Source organism: Lactuca saligna, chromosome 3 (assembly GCF_052625555.1).
Source record: "Lactuca saligna cultivar CGN05327 chromosome 3, ASM5262555v1, whole genome shotgun sequence".
NCBI lineage: Eukaryota > Viridiplantae > Streptophyta > Magnoliopsida > Asterales > Asteraceae > Lactuca > Lactuca saligna.
In genome coordinates this window covers 207,482,557-207,506,056 of record NC_136419.1, presented here as the reverse complement: position 1 = coordinate 207,506,056, position 23,500 = coordinate 207,482,557, and the positions used below count along the sequence as shown (strand labels likewise).

At 36.7% G+C, this 23,500-nt stretch overlaps 1 protein-coding gene and 1 pseudogene across 1 annotated transcript; both read right to left on the bottom strand.

Moving 5' to 3' along the window:
• Positions 1 to 7,821: 7,821 nt before the first annotated feature.
• On the bottom strand, positions 7,822 to 9,051 carry LOC145036338 (putative mitochondrial protein AtMg00240). The gene is made up of 3 exons (XM_078984785.1): positions 8,985 to 9,051; positions 8,256 to 8,429; positions 7,822 to 7,985 (listed from the first exon to the last, which is right to left on the bottom strand). Exons 1-3 carry the CDS (start codon positions 9,049 to 9,051, stop codon positions 7,822 to 7,824), a joined length of 405 nt encoding a protein of 134 aa, XP_078840911.1.
• A 13,259-nt stretch (positions 9,052 to 22,310) lies between these two features.
• LOC145038073 (5S ribosomal RNA) lies at positions 22,311 to 22,428 on the bottom strand (annotated as a pseudogene).
• Between the last annotated feature and the right edge of the window lie 1,072 nt (positions 22,429 to 23,500).

Here is a 23,500-nt window from a genome sequence, read left to right as displayed (position 1 = left end):
ACTCGCTCTCTGTTCGCGTCCTACTCCTTGTTCGCGTCCCACTCTCTGCTCCGCTTCTCACTCTCTGTCTCGCACGCCTCTCTGTCCCCTCCCACCTCTCGGTTCCTACCCTCTCCCTTCTCCCCTCTCGGCTCCTTCCTTCTCTCTTCTTATTCTCTCGGTTTCTGCCTCCCTCTCTCTCGGTTCAGCACCAGAAGGCCGAGCCTCGGCCAGATTTCGTATATTTGCCACTTTTAACCCATTTTTGATATTTTTGACATTTTAAGCCCGTTTTTCATGATTTTAAAGCGGGATTTTCTCCAGAAATTATATTTTAACATTATAAACTCTAAATATTCATAATTTAAACATATTTTGATGAAAATCATTATTTAAATAATAAAAATCAAATGGGTGAATTATTAAAGGTGGTGTGTTGATTTTGCCTTATCCAAAGTCACAAGCAACCACCTCACACCCACTCTTTGACTAACCACACCTCTCCACCTTACCTAGGTCACATCAATGTCTTTTCCACTCAATTATCCCCCTTCCCACGTTTTTGAGGGCTGATTATTCATCCTCTCTCCTCACTTCTCTCATTTGCTCTCATTTCACAAGAAGATCAAACTCTTTCCTCTCTCACTTTCTCTCTCTAGAAATTCGAGATTTAAGGGCTGATCTTGAGTTTTTCCTCCACATTTGGTAAGCATAATCCATTCTCTTTATGATTATCTCATTTATTTCCACTCAAATCATGGATATCTTAGACAAACTCTCTCATCATTGTGTTAGATCTTCGAATCTTCAAGTGATTCTTCAAGTGTTCTTGGGTTGAACACTTTCCTTCTTCAACACTTATCTACTGAAATCACTCAAGGTGAGTTCATACCCCTACATTTTCATGTTTTCTCAAGTTTTCAGGGGGGAATACAAGTTAAAACACTAGGAACATAACTAAATTTTTCTAACAGCCTTCATCAGAAAAGTTCAACTCCATTCACGGACTATTTTGGGCATCTTAAACATTTTTGTTTTCAAAACTGTACAAGGTGCAAATATTTCAAGTTTTTAGCTTTAAAATGGCTACTTGCACATCTCCATACGAGTTTTCTACAATTTATGGTGATTTTTACAAAACTGCCTATCATTTCAAACAACAATCCGGACCAGTCTGTGATTATGGACTTTTTCACCCAAGTTAGAGGTCATTATAAATTGTGATAAAAATTATGAGCAAACTAGACACATTTTGTGAACTCTCAGAATTTACGGATCTAGTTTTCGACTTCGTATGATTTTTCTATGATTTTTCCAAAACAGGGCAGAATTGCTAAATTTTGCCAACAGCATGTAAATATCATAACACTTTGTATTATGTTGAGCAAAGTGTATAATCATAAGTTCTAATATTTGAATGTGTTTCCTTGCTAGTTTATCATTATGAACTGAAACTAAGACATTCATATTAAATATTATTCATTCATTTTGGAACACATACTATTAAACTATAAAAAGTATAGTTTGATAAATTCACAACACTAATACATTTCCATGAGAAAATTCATACATATTACATACATTTTAGGTAAACTATAATAGGTATAGTTTATGATACATCACTCTACGCACTCGTACAAGAAGGGTACATTCATACAAGAAATATTTATATTCACACACATTTCACATAAACTTGTTATCCTATAGTGTGAGTTTCTCTATTTTTCTCTCTCTCTCTCTCCCCGTACGTCCGAGTGCGGGATATAATTCCTGGTAGTTATAATCAGAATCTCCTTGAGGGAGAACGTGATACTTGTATATAGATCTATATTGGGATTGACACCCCACACCTTGCTGCTAGCTACAGTTGGACCTGCAGGTCTACGGGTGACAAATGTCATTTTATTTTTCGCGACACTGAGAACGTCGTGGCAGGTTCACATAGTCATAGTATGATTATAACGGCTCACATAGGGAACAATCCATAAGTTTACGGGATTTTATTTTTAAAACCTAAATGAGTTTTATGTCGATTTAAAATCACCTTTTATTCTCTATGGGTACAAATACAAAGTACCGGGTCTCTATACAAAAAGGGGTACAAATACAAGGTACCGGGTCTCTATACAAAGTTATTATGATATTAAAACTATACTCCTCTAGAATTGTTAGACTTCAACTATAGTCACTGAGTGTATATGTTTGGGTCATATAAGAATTTAGCCTTGATTGGCCTAGAATTGGTGGTGCCCGCCTCATCTCCTGTTCCTCGTTGGGTTGTGGACCTAGGGCAGACCCACTATATTCAACGTTTTATCCAATTTAGATCTTATATAACTTATATACACTGGACGATTATAGAGGAACTCTACGGGTCATTCTAGGGTCCATTAATGCATCATGTAGGAATATCTCTAATCACACTTAACTAAGAAAATATTGGATTTTCTGGAAATCAAACTCTATCGATTTTACAAGGAAAAACGGGTTCTACTCCAAACAAAACTCTTATGAACTCACCAACCTTTGTGTTGACATTTTTTAAAACTACTTATATTCTCAGGAAATCAGTGAAACAGGAAAACTTCATCGCTTTGAGGATGGGACGCTAAACCGTCAACAATTTATTTTGTCATCATAATGTAATTGCTTTTGAAACATGTAAACATATACTTTGGTGTCACTTTTGCAATTATATATATGGTGGTTGTTTTTACTTTGAGAACTATTATACACGTTGTTGTGATACTGTACATGAAGTCCTCCACCCCCAGACGTTTCCGCCATCCTTGGTTTGGGGGTGTGACAGTATCTCTCCACTTCACAAGTTTGGAACAAAAATCTTTTAGCTCTTCCAACTTTATCTTTCCCAGGAAAAACTATCCCCAATGGTTTTAAGCAAATTTCACCATCTTCATACTTGTTCAACTCATTTTGCTTCTTTGTTGGTGCCATTGGTGTAGTTATATCAATTCCTTTGACTATAGCAAGTTCCACATCTGTTTGAGCCAAGCACTCGAAGTAATTTTCCAAGTATATTTTTATGTGCTTGCACCCAAGGCTAAATACATCAGGCTCAGTATCTTTAAGAAATGAAAATGATTTGTCTTTAAGCATCAAGGCGACATTGATGAGATCATAAGTATTCATCAAAGGAAAGTCTACCACCGTAAATTCTTGAATTTTTCCACTTGCTCTTGCAACAATGTATTTAATGTTTTCAAACTTCCCTTTAAAAATGACATCTCTTTTGATAGATATCACCTTTCTTATCTTCTCCAAAAACCAAATCTCTTCCTGAGCCTTTCCTAAGACCGCATGAAACCGAATTTTCATCTTCTTTCCCTCTTCTGTTTCTAGTGACTTTGTTTCCGCTTTAAACTGTGGCATAAAAAACATCATCGCATTGATTGGAATATCAAGTTGACAAGAATCAGTGTTTGTTAGCACGTAGCTTTTCTTAGGAATCTTTTCAAACGAATACATATGATCAAACATCACTCTGGATTCAATGGTTTCGTAATTATACACTTTTGACGGATCACCCTTATCAACATTCGAACCTTCCAGAGCACTTTGTCTCATTAAGCTCTGTACTTGTCTCATTCTTTCTACTCCAGCTGCCACCTCCACTTTCTTCTCTTCTTTGGACTTGTCAATAACAATCTCTTTGCCCTTATCCTTTATTTTTGACAAATCAACTTTTTCTGAAGAAGATCCAACTGTTTGCTTTCTAATTACAACTCCCTTTGAGATAGATTTTGGAGTTGGAACTGTTGTGATCACAGTTGAAGTAATTGGACCAGCAGAACAAACAGTTGCCTTTGCCACCACCTTCGAAGGATATATCTTACCAACTACCTTCGCATCTTCTATAGTTGTCTTCATCCCTTCGCAAGTTTTCACTTGTTCCCCAGCCTTTGTTTGTTCTATCTTTTCTCCCCCTTGCACCACTGTGAAAGCAGGTGGGGCATCTGATACAGTTGGTACAAGGCTGGAAATGCGAAGCAATGGAACAAGATTCTTGTGTAAAATAGCTTCAAAGTGAGAAAACTTCTGAGAAACAAATTCTTGTGAAATTATCGGAGAGATAGACTTGGAAGATAAGTCCTTTAATTCTTTCAACAAGCCTACCAACTCTCCAAAGTTTTGTTCTTCTTTGGCAGAAAGAGTTGTCAGCGTTGGATTCATCTGTTTGAAAAGTTTGACACATCAGGTGACTGCAGCACATATGATATCAATTTTCTCATTAGCCGAAGCATAATCCTGTTGTACGATTTGAACTTCCTTTTTCATATCTTCTCGAAGTTCTCTGATTTGAAGATTAACATCCTCCCGTACCTTTTTAACTTCTTGTACGAAGAGCACATGACGCTCCTTCGTAACCATCTTCAAATCATTCATCTCTCGTACAAAATCAGCCTTTTGAGAATTAATTCGATTCTCAGTAGAAATGTCATGTTGATCATCTTTTCAATGACTCTACTTTCTGAATCCCTAATTAATCAAGAAGCCTTCGAAATTACGCGCCCTTCCATCAATTTCATCAACGAATCAACCTCCAAACTTGTAACCCCAACACTACCCACATCTGCTTGTGATTGTAAGATTGAATTTAATTTTGAATTCACAATATTAAATTGCTTCATGGTCATCAACATGTGGTCTGGAAAATCTTCATCGGAATTATCAAAGTGAAGAACTTAGAACGTTCCTCCAAACCCTTCATTATCAGTTCGAACATCAATAGCCATGGTTTCATCAACTGGTGAAGATGGGTTTGGTGGATCAGTAGATTGAGTAGAAAAAATTGTAGTGAACGGTTGGTCCATAATAGATTGAAAGGTTGGAGAATCAGTAGTTGATGTAACCTGGGGTAAAGAGATAACATGACCTTGTTCAACGGTTTTCGAATCAGCAGGCTTCGAAAGAGTAACAGACGGACTTGTTTTTGCTTCTTCTTGAATTCCGACTTCAGGTGTTTCAGGAACTTTCCCTTCTTCCTCAGTCCTTTGATTCTTCTTAATAAATTTTGCAAGATCCTCAGCCCTTCGCTTTTTCGATGATGGAGAAACAGGGGCTGGAATTTCATAGACCATAACACCGTGATGTGTGACTTGAGTTTTCTGAATAATCTGAGATGAAGATTTTCTCTTGAATTTGAGTCGGCGAAAACCCCCCGTCTTAGATGGAATAATCTCTTTCTCCTGAGACGCTTCAATAGTTGGTGTATCAGCAACAGTCGTCGAAACAGGTGAAATAATCTGTTGAGAAACTTCTTCGACTATAGTTGGTTTGACCTTAGGAGATTTCTTCTTCTTCTCAACCTTCACTATTCTTTTCGAAGACCCAACATCTGTCTTCTTCGTTTTCTTTGATTTCTTCGTCTCTGCATCATATATAATACCACTAACAACGGTTATGTCAATTGATTGAAGATATGACACCAGCACGTTATTTGTTGGATTCACCTTTTTGAGCATCGCATCTGAAATACGAGCAATAGATGTAAAGATAGCAGGATCATCAACAACCTCCTTCGGACTGCCATACATAAGAAAAACAACTTTTTCTTCATCTTCAGGAACTGCAATCCTCTCCTTTGTATAAACATATTGAAGAATAAGACTCCAATATCTGGCACACGAAATCCCCTGCCTGACATTGGTCTTCGAAATGCTTGTCAGGAACTCTGTCCATAGCTGTTCAGAGTAATCAACTTGCAAATCGTAATAAAGCTCAGCTACCATTGCGTAGACTTCCATTCTCCCTTTGTCAAGACCCACTATTCTTTCGGTAAGACAACAAAGAAAAATGCCAAATAACAAATTCCATATCGTAGGTTAACCGGATTTCATAAAATCGCTGATGCGCGTCAACGGAGGTTGATGACCCATTTCATTGAACATGAACACAACTTGTGGATAGGTGACTTCCACATACGGACCAGTGTTCGGAATCCCCAAAATCTTGCAGAATAACCACACATCCAGTCACTTTGTTGTACGATGCTGTTGATCCGGCTTAGACAACCAAGACATCGGAACCCAAAAAAGAGTTAAACATGGCTTTTGATAGAACAGAATTTTGTAAAGCAACCACCAGCATCTTGAGTTCATCCGGATACTTGGATAAATCAGACTCCACTTGATAATTTGAACCCTGTATCTTCAATATTGGAATAGAAATAACTTCTTCAGTTGTTGGTGATGATGGAATCGAATCTTGCTTGTGAGTCGCCATTGTTAAGTGTGAAGAAGATGATTTTTGAAGAAGATGAATTTTGAAGAAGATGAATTTCAGAGAGAATTTGTAAGAAAGAGAATATTTGATCGCATAAAGTGTTATGGACCCCTGAATTCCGATTTATATGTAACCCTAGAATTTTGAATTTCAAGCAGGATGCATTAAATGCTTGCTGACATGGCACCTTGAAATACAGACCTCACTCATCAAAAAGTAACAAACGTAACTGTCAGCACGCCTAGAACCCGTATCGTATTCCATACATCACCAAAAGACAAGACTGTTTAGTTTTCCCCAAGAGAAGTGTAACCGTCTAAACGCTTCGGAAGGAATAGAGTTAAGGCTCTTTCACTTTTAGGTTAAAAAGCGAAGTCATATGCTAGAGATTCGAAATCATCAGTCTGAGCTGGTAATACTCAAACCTCAAGGATTTCGTGTGTGCTGTGTTCCAAAAATTTAGATAAGAAACAAATGTAAATTTTTTTTGGAAAATGGTGATGTCAAAATTTTGATTTGACACAAAAACCGTTAAATCCCGGGCAAAGATTTCTTCGAAAATTATCAAGAGAGATAATCAACAGCTTGCTTGGTTTCCCATGAATTACAATCGACAACTTGTAGAGAAGTTTCGAAGGGTTTCTTTTATAAGGCTAATGGGTGGCTTCGAAAATTTCGTTACATATTAGCCTTAACATAAGGTGATTAATTGTAACCGAAATTATTTGTGTGACCAGTGTAGTCAGTGACAAATTGGTTTGGAATGATATTCCACGTAACAAGGATTTTCGAAATATACTCACACGGAAATTATATTCATGAAAAAAATATTATGCTGGATCTTGTTGGGAACAAACATCGTAGGTTTCGAATGTTTGATCAAGACCACTAAAAAAATGAATACAATTTGGTGTATAAAAGGTACTGAAACAAATGTTTCGTAAGTTTTGGAATAAAGTTCCCCATTAATTCCTTGATTTGTTGGATTTTAGGGTTTCACTTTCATCACAGACTCATGATTTCAGATCATAAACACAGAGTTTTTGTATGTCCAGATTTCAATTGGTTTGATCTCTGGGACATACATCATTGTTTGTGAATTGTGTAAAGAAGTTTAGGATGAAAAATATTGGTTTACATATCGAATGTACCTCTGTTATATGTGGACCAAACAGAAAACTCTTAACTCATATGAGAAGAGTAAGGTAGCTCTGTTGACTAATGCGAATACAAGATAATTTCATCAAGGCTTTCCTTTCTCAACATTGAGTCATATGATGCTTGAGTCAACATGCAGCAACATGCTTCTAGGGACATCCTAACTATTCCAAAGTTTATAGAAATCATACCTTAGTTGAAATGTGTGTGAATGCGAAGCCATGCGAAGATTTGACTTAGAACAATCACCCATTAATAAGAATATCTTCAAAGAACAAAACAAACGAACACGAAGCATTCGAACAGTTGACTCTGAACAGTAGTCTCTGAACACAAACTTCATCAAGGAACAAAACATATGAATGCGAACCATTCGAAGTGTTGACCATGAACAGTAGCCTATGAATGCTGAACACCTTTCGCTTTTGTCATTATGACCCATCACTCTTCGCTTTTATCATGTGAAATTGAATTTCCATCAAGCATTCCCAATCCTTCTAGAATACGAAGAAATGATTTTTCATCCAATGCCTTTGTGAAAATATCTGCCAACTGTTCCGTTATTTTCACAAAATGAACTTCAATATTTCCTTCTTCCACATGGCCTTTTATGAAATGATATCTGAGATCAATGTGCTTAGTCTTCGAATGCTGCATAGGATTATGACAAATTCTTATTGCACTTTGTGAATCACAATATAAAGGAATCTTTTTCATATTTATAGCATAATCACGTAATTGACTTTGAATCCAAATAATTTGTGATGTACACGCAGCTGCAGCAACATATTCAGCCTCGGCTGTACAGATCGAAACACATGTTTGCTTCTTCGATTGCCAATTGACCAATTTTCCATCTAGTAATTGACACCCACCAGTTGTGCTTTTTCGATCAAGACTGCATCCTCCCAGATCCGCATCTGAATATGCTTGTATAAGGAACCCTGTTTTCGAAGGATACCACAAACCTAACGAAGTGGTGCCTTTCAAATATCGAAAAATATTCTTCACCGCTGTTAGATGTGGTTCATGTGGATTTGATTGATACCCTGCACAATTACAAACAGAAAACATAATATCAAGTCGACTGTCAGTTAGGTACAATAATGACCCTATCATGCTTCTATACAGAATGATATCAACAGCAGATTTGTCTAACAAAGGAGTTAACTTGATGCCCGTAGCCATTGGTACTGGTAACCTTGTGCTATTCGTCATTCCAAATTTTTCTAGCAGATTTTTCGTATATTTCTCCTAATTAATGAAGATGCCTTCTCTGCTTTGACGAATATTCAAACCCAAAAAATTATTAATTTTGCCCATCATACTCATTTTGAATTTGCTTTTCATCAAGTCTTCGAATTCTTTAGACAAAGCAGGGTCAGTAGAGCCAAAAATTATATCATCAACCTAAATTTGAACAAGCATCAGGTGACTCCCAACTTTCTTTCGAAATAAAGTGGGATCAACTGATCCTTGTTTAAATTTAGATTGTTTCAAAAATGATGTTAATGTTTCATACCATGCTCTTGGTGCTTGTTTCAACCCATACACAACTTTATCTAAAATATAAACATGATCAGGATGTTCGTTATTTATAAAACCTGGTGGCTGTTCAACATAAAATGTTTCTTCAAGTTCGCCGTTTAGGAATGCACATTTTACATCCATTTGATAAATGTTGAAATCTTTATGGGCTGCATAGGCCAGAAAAATACGAACAACCTCGAGTCTTGCAATAGGGGCAAATGTTTCTTCATAATCAATTCCTTCTTGTTGAGGATATCCTTTAACAACAAGTCTAGCCTTATTTTGAATAATATTTCCATCTTTGTCTGTTTTGTTTTTAAAAATCCATTTAAGTCCAACAATTGAAACATCAACAGGTTTAGGAATTAATCTCCAAACCTTGTTTCTTCCGAATTCAGACAATTCAGCTTGCATAGCAACAACGCAATCAGAGTGTTCCATTCCAACCTTAACAGTCTTTGGTTCGATTTTGGAAATAAAAACATTAAACATGCATAGTTCTTGGCGAGTATTCAGTACCTCATTTCTTGCATGAAGTTGAGCCCTTGTCAATACCCCCGCTTGTGGATCTCCAAGAATTTGTTCTTTTGGATGATTTCTTGTCCATTTATCCAATGGTGGAGAATCAGGATCAAAGTCCAAAGGTGCATCTTCGAACACAACATCCGTTTCTTATCCATTTATTGAACATGCATCCTCAGCATCATCAAAATGCTCCCCTTCTAGTATTGGATCCTTCTCAAGTATTGGCTCCCCCTCGAATATTTGCTCCTCTTCGTGTATTGGCTCCTCTTCAATTATTGGCTCCCCCTCAACATCAATATTGATAGACATATTATCTGCTTCGTAAGAATGCTGCCCCTCAAGAAAAGTGTTTGAATCCAAGTGCTCCCCTTCCACTGCATCATCAGATATTTCATTTACGTTTAGATTCGAAAGCGAGATTGATTCATCATGAAAATTCAAATCTTCTAGTTGTTGATTAGCTGGTGCATTTTTCTCTGCATCAATTGCGTGATCTGAAATACCAAAAATCGATTCATAATCAGCATCATCCATTTCTATTGGTTCGTTCTCATTTGAAGAGTTTTGCAAAATAGGATAATTTGCAAATTAATGATCAGTCTTTTTAATATAATAATCATCAAATGTAAAATTGAATGTTTCTTCCACTTTGTGAGTTCGCTTATTTAACACTCTATAAGCTACAGAGTTGTGTGAATATCCCAAGAAAATTCCTTCATCAGCTTTTGTTTGAAACTTCGAAAGATTATCCTTAAGATTCATTATGAAGCACCTGCACCCAAAAACATGGAAAAATTTGACATTAGGTTTTCTATTATTGATGATTTCATAAGGAGTAGCATTAAACCGTCTATGAATGAATGATCGATTTTGAGTAAAGCAAGCAGTTGAAACAGCTTCAGCCCAAAGATATTGAGGTAAATTCGAATATGCCAACATTGTTCTTGCGGCTTCGCATAATGATCGATTTCTTCGTTCAACTACACCATTTTGTTGCGGTGTGTATGGAGATGAAAAATTATGCGAAATACCTTTCTCCACCATAAATGAATATAAAACACGATTTTTGAATTCAGTTCCATGATCACTTTTATTTTTTAGAACTGGTTTCTTCAACGAAATTTCCATTTTCTTGATAAAATCAATCATCATTTGTGAGACTTCAGATTTTAACCAGAGAAAATAAACCCACGTAGATCTTGAAAAATCATCCACAATAGCTAGAATGTACCTTTTCTTGTTAAGAGTAGCAATTGTTGAAGGACCACATAAATCAATATGCAAAAGTTCTAGGGGTTCAACAATCTTCGAATCTATTGTGATTGGATGACCTTGTTTGTGTTGTTTTCCTACTTCGCAAGCTGCACAGAAACTGTCATTATCATATTTAAGAATGGGTAAACCTCTTACCAGATATTGTACGACAAGTTTGTTGATGTTTCGAAAATTGAGATGTGATAGCCTCCTATGCCATAACCAGCTTGTATCGGTAGCAGCCTTCGAAAGTAAACACACAGCAGGTTTGCCAACAATTGGAATTATGTCCAATGTAAACAATGAACACCTAACAGTGATACGTTTATCAGTGATAGTACGCTGGTAAATTTAGATGATCCTTCTAACTACAGGGAAGCAATAGCGGGCCCTGAGTCTGCCAAGTGGAAAGAGGCAATAGATAGCGAGACCAAATCCATGTACCGCAACCAAGTTTGCAATTTGGTTGACAATGTACCAGGTCATAAGATAGTTGGGTGCAAATGGATCTTCAAGAAGAAGATCGACATGGATGGAAAGGTGCACATTTTCAAGGCTTGATTGGGAGAAAATGGGCTTACTCAAACCCCAGGGGTTGACTGCGATGATAGCTTCTCACCATTGGCTAAGATTAAATCTATTAGCGTGGTGTTGGCCATTGCTGCATTTCATGACTATGAAATTTGGCAAATGGATGTCAAAACTGCTTTTCCTTAATGGGAAGCTAGCTGAGGATATCTACATGAATCTACTAGAAGGTTTTTTTGATGCTAAGTACCCAAATAGAGTGTGTAAACTTGAGAAATTAATTTATGGATTGAAACAAGCTTCTTGTAGATGGAATCTCCGCTTTGACGAGAAAGTTAAAGAGTTTGGTTTCTCTTGAAATAATGATGAATCTTGTGCATATGTAAAACTATTGGAGTGTAGTGACCTTCCTGGTATTCATTGTTGATGACATACTTCTCATACAAAACGACATTCCAACCTTGTAAGAAGTTAAATCTCGGCTTAGAAAGTGTTTTTCTATGAAGGATATGGGAGAGGCTGCCTATATTATAGGGATGATAATTTTGAGAAACAATAGTAAAATAATAATTTGACTTAGTCAAAGTACATATTTGGATAAAAGTGTTAAGCGTTTTAGCATGAAGAATTCTATGCAAGGAGATTTCTTATCTAGAGTAATACCGAACTGAGTAAGACTCAGAGTTCGACTACTGATGCAGAGATAGCAAAAATGAGTCAAGTTTCATATGCTTCCACCGTTGGATCGATCATGTATGCTATGACATGTACTCTTCCTGATGTGGGTTTTTATTTATGCATTGTTATTCGATATAAGGGAAACATTAGTAGAGCTCATTGGATGGTGGCTACGAACATTTTTAAGTATCTGCGAAGAACTAAGGGTTGGGTCCTTGTGCTTGGTGGCAGTGATGACTTGAGAGTAACTAGGTATAGTGATGCCATCTTTTAGACATACACAAACAATGTCCGTTCTCAATCTGGTTGGGTGTTTACCCTTAATGGAGGAGTGCTGACGTGGAAAAGTTCCAAACAAGAGACTATCGCTATTCTACTTGTGAATCAGAATACATAACAACAAGTAAAGCATTGAATGATGATATATGGTTGAAGAACTTCATTGGACACCTTGGAGTTGTACTAGGGATAAATGTGCCAATGGAGATTTTCTGTGATATGAAAGGAGTGGTTGCCTTGTCAAAGGAACGAAAAGATGATGGTAGATCGAGACATATCGACAGAAAATACCATTTTAAGAGACACAAAGTAGAAGAAGGACACCTTATCATCAAAAGAGTATCATTAGCAGAGAATCCTACAGATCCCCTCACAAAGTGTATGAGTAGGGTTACGCAAGTTCAACGTGTGAGGAGAATTGGTCTGAAGGGTTATATTAGTTTTAGTAGTTAGATTGATATTTAGAAACTTGTAACAAAAATAAATGTAATTAACATTTTATGATTACATAATGGAGAATTATTTATGAGTCTGGTTTACTATCTTCTCTCAATTGTTTATTATTATGTTTAATTTTGCATATTTTAATTCAAGAATAATTGGATTATTCAAACATCTACAATCAATCATACTTTAGATGTAAGTAATGAATCAACATTTTCATGAATTGGATTGTAGATTGTCTAAAGAGTTTTAGACATGGCAATGCTTTTGATGCAATATTCTTCAATACTTTTGAAATGGGGATTTATGTATTGTACTGAACCAAGATCATAGAATTACTTCATGGAATTTATCATGAGTAATTCTGATGTGATAATATCTTATAATATTTAAACGGAGATATATGAGTTGTTGTTTACAAGTTGGTTATGCATTGATGATACGTAAACACATCATTAACTTGATGTTATAAAACTTATTATTTTGCATGATTTGATGAGTAATAAGTGCAAGAACATAATTCAAAGTTTATTTGTTCCTTTTTCCCTAATGAGAAAAGCAATATCTTTGGCCCTTCGATGATTTGGTGTTAAATTATAGTATCGGGCCCGACCAGGACTAAATTGATGAGTTCGATTAATAGTTCTTTGTTACTAAAAATCTAAAATCGAGACACAAAGTATTGGAAAACGAGATTTATTATGTTCCATGTCATTTTTCCACATGCTATCTTGTAGAACGGATGATTATATGATCACTTATCTTAGAACAACTGACTAGGTCAAGGTTAAACAGCGACTTTGAGAGCTACAACTTGCTAATCAGTTTTTGAAGGTATACCGACAACCATAGTATTAGAATTATCCATTTGGGATATTGTACGATTAGGTGTATAATCGCATAATTATAGTTGTTATATACTTGAATTAGCAACTGTACAGTCCTTTTCGGTTGCCCTCATAACTAGCAACTAAACAAGATAACTTTTAGAGAGAGGAGGAAATTATTATTTGAATAATAAATTGAAATAAATGATTTATTAAATTATTATTAAAATAATATATTAATTAAAAATCAAATTATTTAATCAATATTTAATCACAAATTAACCGGGATTAATTTCGGGATTAAAAGAATTAATTAAAAGTGCAGGGACTTAAGTGTAATTATTCAATAGTTGAACAAGGGCTTCTAGAACTTTCTCAGAGAAGGTGGTAGATGAAATTCCTAACTATCCCATGTGGATAATTAAGGAGGTGGATAGTTACCAATTTGAATTAATAATATTTTATTCAAATTAGGGTTGTCCAGTGTATTCTATCTGCACTATAAGTAGACCCATAAGGCTTGAGATTTTCAACCATCTGGCTCCTAGAAGGATAACTAAATTTCTAAGAGATTCCCCTCCACTCTCTCCTCTCTCATCCTCTTTCTTATTTTTTTGGTGTGATCTACTAGATGCATTTTAAGGTATGTTTTCTTACCACTATTTTATAGATTATGAAAATAGTATATACCTTTGAGGATTTTCTGTTTGATGTTCAAAAGTTATATGTTTAATTAGAGAAAACGTAGATCAAAGAATTATGGTTGCATGTACACATAGGTTTTTTTTGTTATGCACAAAACTCATCAATTTATACCTTCAAGATGTTGCAAACCAAGTAGATCTTCTCACCACCTTCTTTTTTCTCTAAAACCAACCCAAAACTATATTAAAAGCTCAAAGTTTTCTCTCTCTTGCTCTAGGGTTGATTGAGGATCAAAATCACACAAGAATGCTGTGTAAAAAGAGGGTATGAATCCATAAGGTTGCTTAAATATGAGCCAAAAGCCTAAAATTAAGTTTTGCATGCATTCCAAATGCACCGTGCGCACTAAGCCACGCCTTAGTACGCTTAGCGTACACACATAGGCATAATGTACTCCTCGATCCCAACTTTACCAAAATGCCACTATGGGCGCTTTTGCTCTCTTTTTTTCACACTTAGGGACCAAAATGAAATATAATTAAATTATAAGGACAAATTTAGAAGTACCTCATCATCGGGATGTTACATAGATGGTGAGATACTTCACAAGAGGGGCCAAAGTCGTAAAGGTCAGAAAACTCAAAGCTTAAATTTAGCTGTGCTAAATTAGTTTTGAATAGTTCTTTTTCCTCTACAATTATGATTTGTTGGTCTAGAGGAGGGAACGAGACCCATAAGATTTCTCCGTCTCGACCACATTATAGTAAATAGAAATAGTAAAAAGGAAGAAAAAGAGGGTGGAGATGGTGAGCCGTACAATGGAAATCAGAGTCAATGGCAGCAACAAAGCTGATGACTAGGGGGGTTGTGGTGATAGTGGTTGCTCCGATAACTTTTTTCAGCTTTTTTTCTGCTTATACTCGATGAGATAAATGGACTGGAGATGAAAGGGAGGTCGGGGAAGGAATTCTGACAACAACAGTTGTGGTGGATGGTGCTAATCATTTTTCCAAGTTTCCTTATTTCTCTCTATTCTGCCAACCAAAAGGAGGTGGTAGGTAGAGTAGTAGATGGTGATTAGTGGTGTTGTTTTATTTTGTTTCTCTCTTTTTTTTTTACAGTGAAGTAAAACAAAGGCAGTAGGGTGATTGGAGGGTAGGTTTGATCGAACACAATAGGACGGAAGATGGGTGGGTTTTTGGTATGCTCAAATGGATGAAACAATACCTTAATTTAGATAGAGTTAACATGTAAAATTTGAATTATTGGGAGGGAGAATCAATGGCACACAACATATTTCATTTCACCATTTGAGTATAGCTTTCTTGATCAATAAAATAATTTATCTCATGCACTTACTTCTTAATGTAAAGTTTGAGTTTTGAGATACTTGTAAGGGGTATGAATTTCTAATGTCAGAGAGAGAGAGAGAGAGAGATCACATGAGAGAGGGAGTCTTGCTGAACTTTCCCTTTGACCAATCCAATCCCAAGAGTGCTTAAATTTCAATAAATCTCTATTAAGCCTTAAAAATTGTTTTCATTTCGCGTGTCCACTTCTTGACATTGAGTAATTTTTTCGAAGGCTAATAATGATTGAAATTAATTCAAGGATTCCAAAAACCTGAACAAATAAATTTTTCAAGGTCTAGAACTCTGAGAAATCATGTTTGAAGTTCTCCGTCTAAGAGGTCTGAAATGTCTGATTTGTCTGACTTTTTAAAATATTTTTACTAAAAAAAATTTCGAGTAGTAAAAAAAAATATTATATGTGACAACTGTCAATTCAGGTCATTCTCGGACTCATGCATCTTTATAAAAAAAACCATTCATGCACAACATTTCATGGCCTAGTAGTATAAATTAGGTCAAAATCTTGCATAAACTAGGATCCAACTAAGACCTAGGACTATTATACTTGACACTTACGATTCTAGTAAGTTTCTTAACTACAATAGGAAATGCCAATGCTATAATTAGAATGAAACTTCAAGCTTTGTTATAATTGAAAAAGGGTATAAAACCCTAAAAATAAATTAAAATATTCTAATTATACTTCATTATGATGATGAATATCAACAATATTCCAAAAACCCTAAAGAGCCAAAAATCCAAATTTATAAATCAAAAAGCAAAAAATCTTTATAAAATTCAGCTATAAACTTCCTAATATCAAATTTTTATTAATCAAATTATGGATTATACCAATGAAATAGAAATATAAATTATCATGCATTAATCAGAATTTATTAGCTAAAAACAAGATTTTTAAATAAATCAAAAATTGCTTAAAGAATCACTTTTATAAAAATTACATTTTTACAATAATTAAGAAGGGATTTTTATAAAATTTGAATTGAGGAGAGAGGAGTCTTTAATGCCTCAAAAATCCGGCCATCTACCCTCTCCCCATGCCCTCTCTCTTCCCAAAACTCAATCATTAAGCTCATTCCTACACACTTCCTCTTCTCTCTTCACTCTCTCACCCTCCACCCTCCTAACTCACAAACTCTCTTCCTCTCTCTCTCTCTCTAACCCACAAAACTCCTCCCTTTCTCTGCTATAATTTCAAGATATAGGAGACCTTGAAGTGTTCTTGCTTCTCTCAAGATCAAAACCAAGGTAAACAACACAATCCTCTATCATAGTTTCATGATTTTACTTCCTCTTCTTGATAGTTTTCTCTTCTTTTCGGATTCTATGCCTTTCCATGGCTAGAAATCCTTATTTTTCCCGTCTGGTTTGTAGATTCTCACGATAACACAATGCATGTGTTTGAGATGGTGAAAATCCGGGTTCAAACCCATGCAAGGAGTGAAAAAGATGCACATATGTTCATGTGACTTCAAAACTGAGTATTACATCTTCTTCTCCATTTCTCTTGTGTTCTTGCATGATCAAAAGCATTTAAACCATTTTTAGTACCTCTTGGATGGTCATTCACTCCATGCATGTGCTAGAAATCGAACCTTAACAAAGGCATGCATGATGTTCTTGTCAAAATATCCTAAGAATGCACTCAAAGCAAACATGCAATCTGCCAGATTACTTTATTCAAATTTGAACGACCATAACTCGGTCATTACTTAACCAAATAATGATATTCTTTTTGTATTGGATAGGTCCGCGAGTTAACCTTCAAACCCAATTGGTCTCACTGTAAAATATTAAATATCCGATTTTTGGCAATTTTTACAAAATGGTTGCGCAAACAGCTCTTTTTCTGTGATCACCATTTTTGCCTTGCATGATCAATGGCCTTAAACCCAACCATAAACATGGGGAAAAATAATTTAGAAACTTAACATATCCAGTGAATGATGGATGAAATTTCGTGGCTTAAAACCCCACTTAATGGGCTACACAAATTCATGAACTTCAGCCATATTTACATCTCATGCACCATTGCATGCAACATTTCTTAACTTGTTTGGGTTCAATACCCCTATTTTCCTTATGAATGAATTTTGAACATTTTTCCTTTTAAAAGCCTCAAATCCATGTGATAATCTGTAAAATACCAAAAGCTTTTATTATTTCTTTGATTTATTAAAACTATTGTTAGAAAGCGAGGGCATAAATCACATAAAATATTCCAGAGGTCTATAAATCTGGAATAAATTCATGGATGACCCTTATGGTGAATAACGAACCCTCACTAAATTTCATCAATTTTTGTTGCTGTTTGGTATGATTTCTGATTTTCTTTTGTTAGGATATAATAAATCACAAAACCACTTTAGAAAGTGTGAAAATCGTATCTAACAATTTTCGCATACCTTACCTGTAATGGGTGACTCAGAAAAATAATTTCAACATTTTTCATCATGCCTTACTATTTTTCTCAATTTTTGGTAATTATAATGGTCTAAAAATAGGAAAAATAGTTCTGATTATCCAAAATTCATACAAATTTACCAGAACATCATGATGTACAGTAGGATGTTACATAAAAATTTTGAGGATTTTTCTCTATAGTAAACTATTTTTCTCTTAATTTCTAAAGTTTATTATACTTAAATACACTTAAATACACATAAATACCCAAAACTGGATTATACAATATGAAAACCACTTTTGGTATTTTTCCGAGGTTATTTATACTTTAAATGATGTTACAAAAATTTTTGGTAATTTATTTTAACTGTTTAATATTATTTCTTGAATTAATGATTATTTAAAGGAATAAAACAAGGAAAAATAGAAGTACCAACTGAAAAATATCTTTTATATTTTTCCCAGCCTACATATTTATAATAACAGTTAAAAAAAAGTTTGGGTAATTTTGGAAACTGTTTTCTATTTATTTCAATCTTTATTGGAATAAATGCTCAAAAATCATAAAATATAATTAAACAGCTTGGAAATCCATTTTTATATTTTTCCCAGCTTAGTATTGTGTAATAACAGTTAAATAAAAAGTTTGACAATTTTTATCCTTTAAATGCTATTTTTCGTGAATTTATGTTGTTATAAAGACTTAAAAATTTGGAAAATTTATATTCCAAAGTTGTAATTAATCGCACGACTTGTAGAATTTCATTATTTCAGAAAAAGTGTAACGAATTAATATAAAATCCAATACTAATACATAAATTGGCATTTCACTATATGTAGAGTTTAGTATATTAGCATTAGATTTTGACATGGAAACTCAGTAGTGCGTGTTTGATGTCGTAGGATCCCGGTAGTAAGACGTTGGTGCATTCCGAAGTACCACTTGTGCCTACACGAAACATTATGAGTATTCACCAATCCCCTATTTTATGTTTTTAAATGTTTTGGGGTGGAAAAGCATGTCCTAAACTATTTATATCCCATTTATTTATTTAACTCGTATAAACTTGGTTGCAATATTTAGCATATTGTGAGTATTCACCAATCCCCTATTTTATGTTTTTAAATGTTTTGGGGTGGAAAAGCATGTCCTAAACTATTTATATCCCATGTATTTATTTAACTCGTATAAACTTGGTTGCTATATTTAGCATATTGTGAGTATTCACGCACTCCCTTATTTTCAGTTTTTATTTTTTGGGGTGGAAAAGTATGTCCAGAAAAACTATTGTTTGCATGTTGTATTTAAATTGATTATTATCAAACATGATTGCTATTGTATTGCTATGTTTCTTTATGTATGTCTATGCAACCCGAAACATGAGAACTTATCGTACTAAGGCCCTTCCCTTATCTCTAACCATTAACTCTTTGAGCCAATGGTCATTATGGATAGCGCTATTAGGAATTGACAACTCCTCACTCGCCCTATTGTTGGAGTGCATGATATCATATTCATCTATGGAACGATAAGTATAGATCTCGATAGGGCTTAAGTCATAGGTTTGGTTGAGACTCATTGTTTGCTCATATACATACAAAATTGTTTCTTGTTATAGCAATAAACTAGTATTCATTAATAGCAATCAACTTTGTTTCTCATGAAAGCAATGTACTTGTATTCACGAAAAACCTTATTTCAAGATCGATTTATAAACTTGTGAACTCACCAACTATTTTCATAGTTGACGCTCGTTTTACATGCTTTTTTAGGAAATAATTAGTAAGTGGATATAAAGATTCATCATCATAGAGCATGCTGCATCGTGTTGAAGTTATTTATGATGTTATCTTTGAACAATGATATTTTGGAAAAACTTGTACTTGTTTCTTTTTAAGCTATGGGTTGTAAACTTTTAAATACTGCTATGGTGATGTATCTTTATCTTTTGCAATGAAACCGTTATCGCTGTCATGCCTTGCGTTTCCGCTTTAGCGAGGTGTGACAGAAGTGGTATCAGAGCTACAGTTATAGAGAACATCGGTTTTTCTTTAAGAAAACACAACCTATAACCAAAACTTACAAAGAAATTCTTTTTACATCAAACATATTACTCGTATAATTAGGTCGGGAGTTGTATCATTGGACCTCGATTAAACATAGACCTCGATTAAACATAGCCTGATCACCTATGTTTAATTAAGGAAAGGTTTATACAAAGCCTGAGCTAATTATAATGGGAATATGTTCAACAAAAATATTTGAGAAAACTTTATTTCAAAAATTCAAAAGGTTAATTTTGGTGTGTGTAAGCATTGCATATTATAGACATGCATTGTCATTTATTTCATATCTCATTGAAACTATGTCACACTCCACTATGTCAATATCGTCATCTTACCGCGCTACCGCCTCAGCCGATGAGTCCGGCTACATCACTATTATCCCTCGACGTAATCCCCCGCCTCGGTAGAAGAAGACCCATCAGTGGACACGGAAGATACTGGGAACTCGGTGGAGATCAGCAATGACAACGCCTCGAGTCAACGACGCGAGGCATCGCCTTCATCGGTGTTTCCACAGCCACCGCTTTATGGGCTTCGCATTCAGAGGACGGCAAGGAAGAGTGTTTCCATTCCAGGAAGGATAGCCACCAGCACAGCAGGACTTGGCACGGAAGGACCTAGCAGGGTAGGACCCAGCATTGCAGGAGCGAAAGCATCGCCACCACAGCGAGTCATAGGGATACCTATCAGGCAGCCAGGTATGATCCCGAAGGATGCATTCGATGGCAGCGGACCTATGTCACAGTCTCGCTGTGATAGCTGGGCATCAGGAGGTATTGAACGAAGTGATGACAGGGATGGAAATCCTGTTTCAGCATTCGATAGACACTACTGACTCTGCGAGTGCTGCTAGACGAGAGGCAGGTCATGCGATGACAGCATAATATTTGCTTGGTGGTCTATTACTGGTTTTGGTGTTGATGTTTCTTGTTGGGATAGCGATTGGCTTTTGGTTCTGATTTCAGTATATTATTTTATTTTGTCATGAAATGAAAACCCATGTTGGGTGTCTTTTGGGAAAAACATTTAAAACTTTATTTTGGATTGATGTATTGGTTTGGTTTTATGGTTATTTCAAATGGTAATGAAAAACTTCATTTTATGTTTGAAAGCTTTTACTATGAGGTCAAACCCTAGAATTTATTTGGTAAATCGATGAATAAAAAGATTTTTCTTTTCTTTTCTTTCTAAAATCTATATGTCTAATATTAATGCAAACCAATGATTTGACAACACTTACGGTTTTCAAAATAGTAGTGAACTACATATTATACATTATTTTATGTATTTATATCTTCTCCTGTGTCATAGAACCATGTCAGGAAGGCCTAGTCGCGGGCGCCCACAGAACGAAACACCCGATGTTGCTCAAGTTGTAGCACAACAACTCATGCAAGAAATCCCAAACATTGTTACTCAAGTAACTGTAAGACTCAATGCTAACCAAGGAAGTAGTTCAGGAAACCGGGGAAACAATGAAAGAGAATGCAACTACAAGTCCTTTATGGCTTGTAAACCTAAGGAGTTCCATGGAAAGGAAGGTGCGGTTGGGTTGCTGAAATGGATTGATAGCATGGAGTCGGTCCTTCACATTAGCAAATGCCTTGAGCACAACAAAGATGTGTATGCAACTTGCCTACTCCAAGATAGGGCATTAACCTGGTGGAATACTCTAGTGCAAACCCGAGGCCGTACAGTGGCATATCAGCTATCTTTGGAAGACCTAAAGAAGCCGCTGATAGAGGAGTATTGTCCCAAGGATGAACTTCAGAAGCTTGAATCTGAATTCTGGAACCATTCTATGGTTGGAACACAAATAGACAAGTACACAGTCCGATTTCATGAACTAGCAAAACTGGTACCTCACATGGTTACTCCTGAGGAGAAACGGATAGATCGTTACATCTGGGGTGTGGCACCATAGATTCGGGGAATGGTTACCTCAGCAAACCCAACTACTATTCAAAGTGCAGTAACTCTAGCAAATTGACTAACCAATGATGTGATAAGGATGGTGTCACATACCTCTCTAGCACGTATCACAATATTGTCCGCTTTGGGCTACTCGGTACGAGGACTTCCCAGGGGGTCACCCATCCTGGTACCACTCCCGCCCGAGCACGCTTAATTGCAGAGTTCTTATGGGATCTGCTGCCCTTACGGCTTTAAAACGCGTTGTGACAAGGAAGGTATCCACACCCCTTATAAGGAGATGTTTTGTTCTCCTTCCAAGCCGATGTAGGATCAGGTGGAACCCACCTTCACCCCCCATTATAGGGTTCGACGTCCCTGTCGAACACATCGACCCGTGCCCCAGCTCTGATACCATTTGTAACACCCCCCCCTCTGGCACGTATCACAATATTGTCCGCTTTGGGCCACTCGACACGAGGACTTCCCAGGGGGTCACCCATCCCGGTACTACCCCCGCCCGAGCACGCTTAACTGCAGAGTTCTTATGGGATCTGCTGCCCTCACGGCTTTAAAACGCGTTGTGATAGGGAAGGTATCCACACCTTATAAGGAATGCTTAGTTCTCCTTCCCAGCCGATGTGGGATCAGATCTAACCCACTTTCACCCCCCCCCCCCCCATTATAGGGTTCGATGTCCCCGTCGAACACATCGACCCGTGCCCTAGCTCTGATACCATTTGTAACATCCCCCTCTGGCACGTATCACAATATTGTCCGCTTTGGGCCACTCGGCACGAGGACTTCCCAGGGGGTCACCCATCCCGGTACTACTCCCGCCCGAGCACGCTTAACTGTAGAGTTCTTATGGGATCTGCTGCCCTCACGGCTTTAAAACGCGTTGTGATAGGGAAGGTATCCACACCCCTTATAACGAATGCTTAGTTCTCCTTCCCAGCCGATGTGGGATCAGGTGCAACCCACCTTCACCCCTCATTATAGGGTTCGACGTCCCTGTCGAACACATAGACCCGTGCCAGAGAGGGATGTGACAAATGGTATCAGAGCTGGGGCACGGGTCGATGTGTTCGATAGGGACGTCGAACCCTATAATGGGGGGTGAAGGTGGGTTGCACCTGATCCCACATCGGTTGGGAAGGAGAACTAAGCATTCCTTATAAGGGGTGTGGATACCTTCTCTATCACAACGCGTTTTAAAGCCGTGAGGGCAGCAGATCCCATAAGAACTCTGCAGTTAAGCGTGTTTGGGTGGGAGTAGTACCGGGATGGGTGACCCCCTGGGAAGTCCTCGTGCCGAGTGGCCCAAAGCGGACAATATTGTGATACGTGCCAGAGGGGGATGTTAGAAATGGTATCAGAGCTGGGGCACGGGTCGATGTGTTCGACAGGGACGTCGAACCCTATAATGGGGGGTGAAGGTGGGTTGCACCTGATCCTACATCGGCTTGGAAGGAGAACAAAACATCTCCTTATAAGGGGTGTGGATACCTTCCTTGTCACAACGCGTTTTAAAGCCGTGAGGGCAGCAGATCCCATAAGAACTCTGCAGTTAAGCGTGCTCGGGCGGGAGTAGTACCAGGATGGGTGACCCCTGGGAAGTCCTCGTACCGAGTGGCCCAAAGCGGACAATATTGT